Below are 12,220 nucleotides of genomic sequence, written 5' to 3' on the forward strand. Positions count from 1 at the left end.
GCCTTGTTTATTCTTGAATGTGGTTTAATGAAGCGCTACACCCTCATTATAGTTGAATTACAACTCACCAGTGTCTTTGGTCTTCTTGGTTTTATACGCGACCTCTTTAGACGTTTAAAGATTCAAGCAACATAAGTAAGAGTAAAATTGTGTCATTAGTGATATGTATCTTTGAAATAACACCAAGTTTGCAATAATAAACAGATTTTTACTCCACCCAAATCGTTTATTTCTTATTTTGGTGTGGTGCTTAGAAATTTATTTCCTTTTATTTGTGACATCCTATAATAAATGTGACCCCTCAAAGGTTTTAGGCTTACAGTTTGCGAAACACTACAATCCATAACTCGCACAGACATGAGGAGAGCGTAAGTATGTAGGTACCTAGAAACAGGTTAGGTACATATATTACAAAAATAAATACTATCAGAAAATAATCGACATAAATATGCTGTTATGTACCTATAAACCAGACAAAACTAAGAAGGACATCTAAGTTGATCATTGCCATTGTTTTTCAAATGCAACAATTGCTTGCAGACATTTAAATATAACGTAAAAGGGAGTGAAGATATGTAAAAATATTGACGTAAAAATTAATGGTAATACGAGGACTATATGTTGTTTGGATTAATAATAAAATAATTGGAGTGAACGTTAACCTATTGCTATGGTATTAGAAATTCTTTGACTACTTAAACATAATAAGAATACAAAGAACTTAAAAACTCGTTTACATTCATAGAAAGAGTAAAAACAAAACTAACGATGTTTCCATTTCCAGTGTACCAACACAAAAAGGAATGTCAGGGTTGTTGGCTAGGTACAATGTTACGATTTAAAAATGGAACAAAATATAAATATTTGAATTAAAAAACGCGGGAAACTGAAATTTTAAGCACTTTCATTGGCTGGAAATGGCCAGCGGTTACGTACCATTGGCCAAAGATAATGTTTGTGCGACTAACAATTTTGTGTGGGGGAGATAAACCACGAAACTCGACCGCAAATGTTGACAGGAACTTAAGCCTTTATGTATCAAAAGAAAATAAACCATGGAACGAACCACTTAAAGTAGATATTCCATTGGTTTTAAATGAGTTTTGTATCTAGAATTAATGTGACAAGTCTGTAAGAAAAGAGAAGGAAAATCATCGTCAGAGGCTGTTTACGATTGGGAAAAAGAGACAGGTTTATCGTTAAAGGGTTGTAATACAAGTTTCTAAATACTAATGACTAGTTTCTAATATAATTTCGATAAATATAGATATTATTTGTCTGTATTTACGTTGTACCAAAACTTTAAATTCAATAAAGCTGAAATAATATTTCATTTGATTAAGTGAAATTACGTATGTTGAAAGTAACTTATAAAATGACAATATGGACTTAAGAAGCTAAGTAACCAATAAAAATATATATACATGTATATACATATTATATTGGTCTTTTAAATTTCATAACATAGTCATTACATCCAACCTTGGTACCTTGAACCTACTGGTTTATATTTTCAAGGCCACTCGTAATTAGACAGATTCAATATTTTTATTTTCTTATTTATTTAAGAAAAACAAGGATGTCTGTTTAATATTAAAATGAAAATAAATTATGAATACTCTATTACCTACAAAAAAACAGTACTTTTCCGATTATTATAGAGTAATTAGGTGCCTATGTATGATTAAACTTTAAACTTTAGATATGTTTACACGAAGCCTTGTTTGCTTAACAACACGCAATGGAGCAGCAAGCAACAACTGACTGTCATAACTGTCGCAACGCTCCAAGATAAGATATCGACATAAATTAAACACATCATTACCATAACCAACCCCTTATTTTGCGAAATAATTTTATTATAATAGATAATTTAAAACTGTCCAAGTTCACCCCACCATTGGGGGGGTTAAATGAGAAATGGGCGGTGCAGAGATTAAGAGGACATAATGAAAAGCTAGGCGTCTCTGTCGCTCAAATGAGCAGTCCTGAATAGCGTAAGCGGTTTACAATAGGAATTGACACTCGGCTCTACTGCCGTCTCTCTCTGTTGGCTGTGCACAAATAGAGTCCAAGTTATACCTATAGGGGTGTACACAAGCTGTACAGTTCCACGTGAGATTGTGTTTTGTAATCAGTGAAGTGGCGCCTTTATTCAGAAGCACAGGCACAATGTTCGCGCGTTTGACATTTTGACGTTTCGTTTGGCGGGAATTTGCATTTACATGTTTTAAGTCACGCGAGGCACAAATAAACCATATTATACAGCCAACTGTTAAAGTTAACTTTTTATTAGGCAGACGAAAAGTTAAAGTGATGTCAAAGGAAACGAGTTGAAGATTGTCATAGTTATTGCCTAGGCAATAACTTGGATTTTAATTTTACAGTAATTTAAGGTGAGTTTAAGTGTTAAACTATATTCAGTATATTAGTATCTTATAAATAAATAAATATTATATATTGAAGTAAATATATAGGTAGATACCTATTTATTACATATAAATAAAATATACTTGTATATCTACTAGACCACCGTAAATCAATATCTACCTCTACGACAACTTAAAATTACAGTGATGGTTATGACCTTGAAGTCTCTACAAACCAACCTTCCGGCAATGGTAGACCCCACTAACAAATATCATTGAGACGATCGCGGTAGTGGGCTCACTCCTTACCATATATACCATATAGGGAAAATAATGCTCTGGCATAGTTAGTAATCGCAATCCAAAGTTTTAAAAACGTCAACACATTCTTTATAAATATATAGTCATACCTACTTATAAGTAAAAGTTAAAACGCATATCAATTTTTTTTATCACTAGGTAGTAAAAAAATTCACTCACTCAATTATAGCTAAGTTTTGTGTCAAGCTTAACAATAATTGAGATAGAATATTATTCACTAATATAAATTCTAATCAATGTCAATAAATCCTCAATAACGCAGCATTGACAATGTAATAACCCTTATTTAATAAGTGCCTGAATCTTAATGCATTTATTTTATCCATTAAAAGGTATTATCAAAATAAGCATTTCATATCTTATTGGATAATTTAATTAACAGTGTAAAAGCTGTTTAAAATCAATATGTTAAAACCAATTATTAATAGATAAAGATAGCGCTTTATTTGCGTATAAAAATACAATCTGAATTATAAATAATTTAAAATAACTTTAATAAATTGAGAGAAACTTATACGAGCATGATACATTTAATACATTAAACGTTTCAATTACAAATAAGATCCATACTATTAATAATAATCAGTATGTCATCACTAATTATTAAACTATAGTTATATACCTATAAAATCTACATTAATTATTTTAAGATATCAATCAACATTTATTAAAAAAGAAAAACATAGATGTCATATATATTTGAAACTTGGGCGTAACTTTCTATCAGAATTATTTGGTGAGTATTGAAGATGGGGAAATGCGTGATCGTGGCAACAGGACACGAAAGGTTAGGATTGAGCAGATATATGTTAGTCCGTATTTACCCCGCGTCCGTATTTCCCCCATCTTCCCCTACCTAGTAAAAAATCCTGAAGTAGCATAGCACAAACTATGTTCTTGTAATATATAACTAAGTATATAAAATTAACTATTTATTTTACATTTAGTATCTATATGTATACAGAGGTAAACTAAATGTAATTTATGTATACATGTATAGTATATATATATATATCTATACTAAACATGTATCATCTATCTATCATCTTACATGTAGGTATACCTACATGTAAGATAAAAAGAACAATGACAAACTAACAAAATCATCGGAAGAAATTTAATATAATAATTAAGTAACATGCCGTTTTTATTTAACTAAATTAGTCGATTCAATGCACTTAACTACACCCTAATTGTAGCCTCCCATGAACACCAATGGCCTCTGAAAATAAAAATTAATAAGTATGAATAAAAAATAATAACGTTACTTTTTACGGTTATGTATTTTGACGACCTCGGTGGTCTAGCGGTTTAGCATACCGCCATACTTCCTGTCGCGGGTTCGATTCCTCGCACGGCACAAACATTTGTATTCATGAGCATGATTGTTTGTATCGGTCTGAGTGTTTTCTATGTAGTCAAGTCAAGTTTAAAGTTTATAAAGAGTTAAATTGCTTGCAAACCATTAAAAAATAATCGCGTAAAAACCGAGCGAATAGTTTTTTTATAAAATTGGCGTAATTAATATAAATTTAAAAGTGAGTAATACATTACATAAAATTATTTATGAAGGGTTCATTTAATATGCTACTCCCATTAAATTAAAGGCCAATAGAGCCTCTTAGATTTTATCGCAACCAAATGACATCAAAAGTGGTATAATATTTTATGAAATTATATGGACGGACTGGTGTATAATTTATACATAATATTTGTGAAGAATAGGCTAACTAAACACAGATAAAAACACACTTGAAATTGTTACAAGTCTTTGCACTGCTATTTTTATTTATTTTACAGATAGATAGATTTTTTTAAAAAACTAATCTGAAATATGCCTATATACTTGGATATTACTTACTTTATTATGTTCAAAGAACAAATTTTCTCCTATAGAAAATACAGGGATGTGAATCATCCGTCAATTAGATTTAGTAAGGGATTTTTTTAACTATAAAATTTTAAATATAAACATAATAGCCATGTATCTGTAGGTACTTCTTATCTTATTAAGGTATTCTATGCCCTACTTATTTAATAATATATAACTCTCCACATTTATATAAGCTACTTTCGTAGCATCTTGATTCTTATCTCATATATTACCCGCTCTACTTGATCAAGTACTTATTGGTATAATGGATGGATCAGTTTTGTGATCATATTTGTTTCAATTCATAATAGATTTGTTTGTACACTTACCCCCAAAGTTGGTTTGACTTTTTTTACCGTCGTACTCCTTGCCATTAAAGTCGTCATTTCATTATCTGACTCTGATTTTTCATCGGTTTCTTCTATACTCGAGTCTTTTTGTTCATTGCTATTATCAATTGAATTATCTTCTGTAGATTTACGAATGCTTTCAGTTGTCCTTAATATATTATTACTTTTATTTTCAAGTGTCCCATTATGAATCCTCGCCTCTGTACTAATATTTTGTTCTGTAATTACTGAATTGAGTGTTGAAGTTTCATTAGGTATTGTATAGTATTCAGCTGTATCATCAGTAGTAGTTGATAATGTTATATTTCCATATTTTTCACGTGTTGTTTTTATTGTATCTGTAGTTATGTAATTATTGTTAGATTCAACAATTTTATTGTTGCTCTTGGTAAAACTGATTTTTTGTTCATATTTTTTGGGTTTGTCAGTAATTTTAATGAAAATATTGGTTTTAAGTTTGGTATTAGGTTGTACCCTGTTCACAAGTACTTCTTTGAATTCCTCTAAAGTTAAATAAGCATTTGGAATCCTAGATTCAACAGGATTATCAACTTCCGTTTTTATTGTATCTGTAGTTAAGTAATTATTGTTAGATTCAACAATTTTATTGTTGCTCTTGGTAAAACTTATTTTTTGTTCAGATTTTTTGGGTTTGTCAGTAATTTTAATGAAAATATTGGTTTTAAGTTTGGTGTTAGGTTGTACCCTGTTCACAAGTACTTCTTTGAATTCCTCTAAAGTTAAATAAGCATTTGGAATCCTAGATTCAACAGGATTATTTATGTAAATTATAGGATTTGTTTCAGATCTACCAATTTGTTTAATTATCAAATTGTGTTTTTTAAAACCGTTAACTTCTTTTAATTTTCTGACGTGAATTTTATATTCTTTGTTTTGTTTGAACAAACGCCGCAACGAAGTAGTATTGTCATCTAAAATTATAAGTAGGTAACATTAATTTATTATTAACTAATTATTTCATTCGTTTTTATAACTACTAATATTTTATTTATGCAACCTGATACTCAGAATGACTGTACAAACTAATTAAGAAAGTCTAGGCTATTATATACCTACTATTAGTAATGTTCTTTCTGTATTCCTTTAAATTAAAATATTTTTTTAAATAATATAAATAATTTCCTAATAGTAACTTGATTTTAATTACATTAAATTACACAGATTTTTCAAAACACCATATATTTTATACTAAGACCTAACTTTCGTTCCAAAAAAGTAAACTAATCTAAGACGGCTTAAAATTAATTTATTTCAAAATATTTTATATATATTAATATTTATTTAGTTATTATGAAAAGGCAAATAATTTTTTTATTCTTCTTTTTTTAGTTTGGAATACTGTTTGTTATCTTTGATTAGGATTCGGTTACGTCAGAAATCGATCTAGTATTTCTTACCATCCTCTACAGCCTCTCTGTACTTCGAATATAGATCTGTTATCAAATCCTCAGGCACATCACAATATGCTTTATGATACACATAAATAAATAGAAATAAAAAATATATTTTCAATCCAATATCGACAGGAGAATGGAAGTTCCAAGACATTCTCATAAATCTCTGTGTAAATTTATCAAATTTGAATTTGTGATTAAGAAAATTATATGCAACGTTGCAATTCAATTTACGATAGCGAATGTAAGAGATCGAAATAAAAATCTGCCTATAAGTTAGAGACGATGAATGTTTCAATACTGTAGGTATAAGGATAAAATAAAGGAAAAACATAAATTATTTCTAAGTCATTAATTTCCTTTATACTAATATTATATTATAAATTCGAAAGTGTCTCTGCCTGTCTATTAATAACATTTGCACTACTAAATAGTTAAACGGATCTTTATAAAATTTGATATGAATATAGATTGTACTACGAGGACGAAAATAGATTATAATTTAGCAGAATACCGTATTTTTGTGTATGCTTTAAAATACTGTATGTTATTTAAACATACCTAATTCGTCACTAACAGCAAACTACGGGTCTGTAAGACAAACTGCAACAGGAGTTTTGCTGGACAAAGATAGTGTAACTTGAAAAAAATAAATGCTCTAAAAACCTATCTATTTATCCCAGACAGATGTTCTTAGTGCCATTCATGTATTATATATATGTACCACCAGTGTTGGTAATGAGGTCAGCTCCGCCATACATCAAATAGTCTATTGAAAAAAAATATTCGTCTCATCCCATTAAAGAGGCGGCAGGAAAGTTCTATAAAATGTAATCGAGAATACCGATATTAAGTGGATACTTTTTTATTTTTAATCTATTTTCCTGAGACACCGGAACAGTTAGTGTCTTTACTACGCACAGCCGGGCACAGATATCCTAATTACAAAAGTGTCACTTCCGTCGTTTTATTATTAATGTGTAGAATTTTTGCTACTCAGATTTAGTGCAATTTTATATCGTAAGCATAATGTAAAAAAATCCTACAGTAATAAATAATAGTCATATAGTATAAATAAACATTACGTTTTAATTACGATGTTTACTAATAACTATGTTTGTTGTGTAATATTTATATGAAACTGAAATATCAACACATACAGATATATTTACAATTATATTATTCAAGTAGGTACATTTTTTATATAATTAATAACAATAATAATATCCCCAAATTATTCACTCAACGCTATCTACTTAAGCTAAGCAGAGCTTGTGTTATGTTTATGTTTTTTGTAAATACATACATAATATACATAGAAAACACCCATACCGAAACAAACAACCCATGTCTACAAATATATGTACCTACCGTGCAAAATGATTCGAATCGGATAAATCGTAATAATGCGTAAATCGGAATTAAACCGAAGACCTAAACCGCTACACCACAGAGACCGTCGAAATTGGAATGGCAAACAAGCTGGCCTCTGTCATGGTAAGTGGTAACCGTCGACTAATATACGGTATCACATAATCACCTTATTGTTTGAGGCTCGTGTTGCCATTCGCGGCAAATCGTCGAACTATATTTTCATGCCTTTTATTCTTGAATTTCACTGCCTTACCTCATCCTTCAACCGAAACACATCTGGCTTTAATCACAGACTGCGATACCCACTCATATGACTTTCTATAAAGTCTACTTCGGACACAAAATGTGCATAAGGGTACATTTATAAATTAATTAATTTCGTTCACATGTAACAGTGTAGACCCCTTATTAAAAATTAAACTAGAAAAAATAATAAAGCATTTATAGAAGTCAATGTTTTTGGCAAAGTAAAGCAATTTTATTAGTAAATTTGAAATGATTATTGTTATATGGCTAAGCTATTTAAAATTAAGAAGATAAAGATATAATTTTACCCCTTTGAGGGCTATTTTCTTAATATATACTCGTAGGTAACTTATTCGTGTGTCTATTTTTATTATTTATCTATGGTACAAAATTTCGTCCTAATTCCTCCAGCCCTTTTTACGTGAAATCATAATAAACACACAGACAAAAAATGAGACGAAAAAACAAATATAATAATATATCCTAATAGTCACAATAGTACTATTTATATATGTAATTTAGTCTAACAAGATAGATAAACTTTTTAAATATTTTATAATCAATAGGTAATACATACATCCAATGTTTACGTAACGGTGGTTACCTCACTATTACTCTACATTTTTTAATAAAAAAATGTAGAGTAAAATAACTAAGCAACAACTACAACTTCGTAATAAGTACCTAATAGTGAGGTCACACATTCATTTCTAATGCAGTCGAAGGTACAAATAAAAAAAAATATTAATTATTTATATTATATGTCTAGTATATATATATGTCCAGTATCCATAACGTAAGCTCTGCTTAGCGCGGGACTAGATGACGTTGTGTGAATTATCCACGGATATTTTTATCACTGTATGTATTCCATAATGTTATAGTAGGTAGTTATTACGTATACATTCATCATATCGATTGTGAACCCTGTTGGGCACAGTAAGCAGAAGAGAAGAGGTATTTTGTTATTATGTTTTATTAAATGTTTTGTTTTAAAAAAATTGTACAATATTTAATTAAGTAGATACAGTTATACTTTTTAATAATTTCTTGAGATCTCGTATACATTTTTATCACTATTTTCGTCTTTTGCTGAATATGGGAGGTGATTATATATGACAACATATATATATGTTGTTCAGGTCAGCACAATAGAAGAGTACGGCGTGTACACGATGCTGCCAGCGCAGCAGCTGGCCCCCATCAGCCCGTGGCCCCCCGACACCAACCTGCTGGACCGCATGGATGACCTCGCACACAAAGGTAAAGGTAATGGTGACCGCCATTTCTTCCTGACTGTCATTGCCATAGTATTTGGAAAAAAAAGAGACAAACCAAACATTGTGACGGAAGAAAAATGGTGACTCTTTTTTTACAAATACATAATCAACTTGCAGTATACAGTATATGAAGTAACACGATGTATGTACATACATTGTCTTTACAACTAGTATTTTTTTTACTTGTAAGTGTTCAATTAATCTAAAATTGTAATGTAAGTTCAGTGGTGTAATGCTTGTTAAGTCACTGTTCTAACTTACATTCTCTTAAGTAAGTACAGACATATAATAATATATAAGTTACATAGATTGCACGATTAAGTAAGATAATGCTAGGCTGAGAAATCTAAAAGTAAAAAAAACTACAATAAAAAATGCAATCTCATCGAATTTGAAATCATTGGACTTTGAGCCTTATATGGGACCATCCACAAATAATGTCACACGAATTTCATTATTTTTTATCCCTACACCGATCCTTGTCACAGTTTGTGAACACACACATTTGTGAAACTCCGTTATTCTTAGACTTTACTGATTTTAATAATTCAAAGTTCGTGTATATTTAGATATATTAGATTTTGAAATGTGACGTCACAAAATTTATGACTTATCCCGATTAAGTGTGACATTGTGTGACAATGGAACACAATGTCATACTTTATCGATACCCTCCATCCTTTAAAGTGTGACGTTTTTAATGGGTGACTCCTATAGGGTCTAATCATAAAGTCGAAATAGAGGCGAATGAATGAGTATTTGAAAGAGTTCTTATCATAAAATTATTTTATTTCGAATATGGTCAATTACTGAAATTATTATCAAGTTTTTCAAGAAAAGATTCTGCATATTTAAATATATTTTTCTAATATACATAATCACATATATATATATAGTCATACGACTTGCATGATGATACTCGTAAATACCTCCAAATGAATATGTTCAGATTGATAATTAATTGTTGTTCTTTTACTAAATGGATTCATATAATATTTTATTGGACATGATAAAAAATTCTTGCTCCATATTAATTTGAATTAAGAAATCTAATCTGTAAAAATTATAAATAATGAAATAAATTGGACATGTCCTAATCGCTTTTATTGAAATTGAATTACATTGATTAACGCAATTTATATTAAATTCACATGGGGCTAATTGTAATATAGGGCTACTCTATCCATTAAAAAATATACCCCAATCGGTCTACTATATAAAAAAAATTACCGTAGTTGGTTGCTTATCCACCTGAATAGTTTTTGTTTGGATGCATACTAATGCTTTGCTTTTGTTTCCCTCATTCCCTGCTTCGTACGGGTTCAATTGGTAGACGAAGTCGAGTGTCGAGGATATATAATATTAGCAAATATCAGTTCGTTTTGCTATATTTTATTAGGATAATGTACTACAACTTTAATAAGTACATTAAATTAATGAAATATCTATTAATTTTAAGAGAAACGTATTAAAACAATTGAACCTAAATATCTTGTAATCCTTACGTTATACTGATTTCACATTAAATGTGAAATTAGTTACTGATTACCTTCCTAGTAGTGGCACGATAAGTTTTTATTTATATATATAATATAAGAAAGACCTTATGCGCATAGCGAACTTTTCCACGTAATATTCCTCTACTTAAAAATGTACAGCGGAAATAATGCAAACGCTGGTAAAATTTCGCAATGCGTACCCTAACCCTATCGTAAGAGAGTATAAAATAGTTTTACATATGTGATCATGTTTACTTTGACTGTACAACCACGACCGGTTCAATGCATGTAGTACTTGTAAGACAAGTTAAAACCTGTTGCATTACCTAAGTCTACTGCCGTGAAGGTATAACGTGATTAATTGGAGTAAGCAGACTTATGATGCGACAGGTCACAGCGGTGTTAACCAGCTCGGCGGGGTGTTTGTAGGAGGGCGGCCGCTGCCGGACTCCACGCGGCAGAAGATCGTGGAGCTGGCGCACTCGGGGGCCAGGCCGTGCGACATCAGCCGGATACTCCAGGTCTCCAACGGCTGCGTCTCCAAAATACTCGGCAGGTTGGCCACTTAGCAATTTTTAACACGGTCATCGTCATTGAGGTAATAAATAAAAAACTAATAGAGCTCTGTTTGAGCGAGACTTTATTATGTTGATGGTTATGACTGTAATTTCACGTACAAAAATATATCGTTGATTATCTACAGTTACTACAACTACTGTACTACTATATTTTTTCACTTCATCGCAAAAAAAAATTTTATTTTTTATAATTCTGCTATGTTATCTACTAGTCTTAAGTACAAGTATTAATCAGCCATTTTCATCAATCATATCAAGCATTCAACAGAATACGCTGTTGATAAACACCATCTCTCGAATTAATTATGTTTGTTGAAGATATTAACACTAGCAGAAAATTGGAATATTTAAATATAGATAAAATATAATAAAACATGTAAAATAGCTTTCATTACCAGTTATGCCTACAAGTTCAAATAAACCACAAACAAACATACAATCCGGCAACATTATACTAAACCATCCCAAAAATGCAGTTGAAAGCGTATCCTCGGCTAACTGGACGTGACCACAGGATCATAACGACGTTTCTGCAAACCGCATTATGCCACCAGCTTTAAAAGACCTCCAGTAAAATGCTACATCTAGTGGATCAGAGATAATTAATCTTGGTGATGTAAAAAGGCGAAGTGATAAAGGTTAGTTTTACGTGACAGACGAGTAACTTGAGAAGCCACCTATTTTAGTCCAGTCGTTTGAAATGTCGTTGTATTTTTATATTTGCGGTTGAAATGACCTATACAATTTGAGGTTACGGTATTAAGATCAATGTTAGCCGATTGCTAAAGAAAATTATGAGGTGTTTTGTATTTTCAAAAAAGATTACTTTTAGCAAGAAGGCCTTATTTTAATTATACATGTGTTATTTAATATATCGTTTATGACTTTTCTTTACTGTAGGTATATTACAAATAA

At 30.5% G+C, this 12,220-nt stretch overlaps 1 protein-coding gene across 3 annotated transcripts in view; it reads left to right on the forward strand.

Moving 5' to 3' along the window:
• The first annotated feature begins 2,155 nt into the window (after positions 1 to 2,155).
• The window catches only part of LOC131853900 (paired box protein Pax-6-like), a 59,452-nt gene continuing 49,387 nt past the window's right edge, over positions 2,156 to 12,220 (forward strand). Inside the window, exons 1-3 of one of the 3 annotated variants that reach the window (XM_059204980.1) lie at positions 2,156 to 2,396; positions 9,091 to 9,217; positions 11,118 to 11,283. In XM_059204980.1, the coding sequence (XP_059060963.1) occupies positions 9,124 to 9,217; positions 11,118 to 11,283 (260 nt within the window). In that variant the 5' untranslated portion in view covers positions 2,156 to 2,396; positions 9,091 to 9,123. The remainder of the gene's footprint in view (positions 2,397 to 9,090; positions 9,218 to 11,117; positions 11,284 to 12,220) is intronic. The other 2 variants (XM_059204981.1, XM_059204982.1) reach the window with 2 other exon arrangements.

The sequence above is a fragment of the Achroia grisella genome, unplaced genomic scaffold (assembly GCF_030625045.1).
Source record: "Achroia grisella isolate CSIRO2021 unplaced genomic scaffold, CSIRO_AGI_Agris_v1 utg918, whole genome shotgun sequence".
NCBI lineage: Eukaryota > Metazoa > Arthropoda > Insecta > Lepidoptera > Pyralidae > Achroia > Achroia grisella.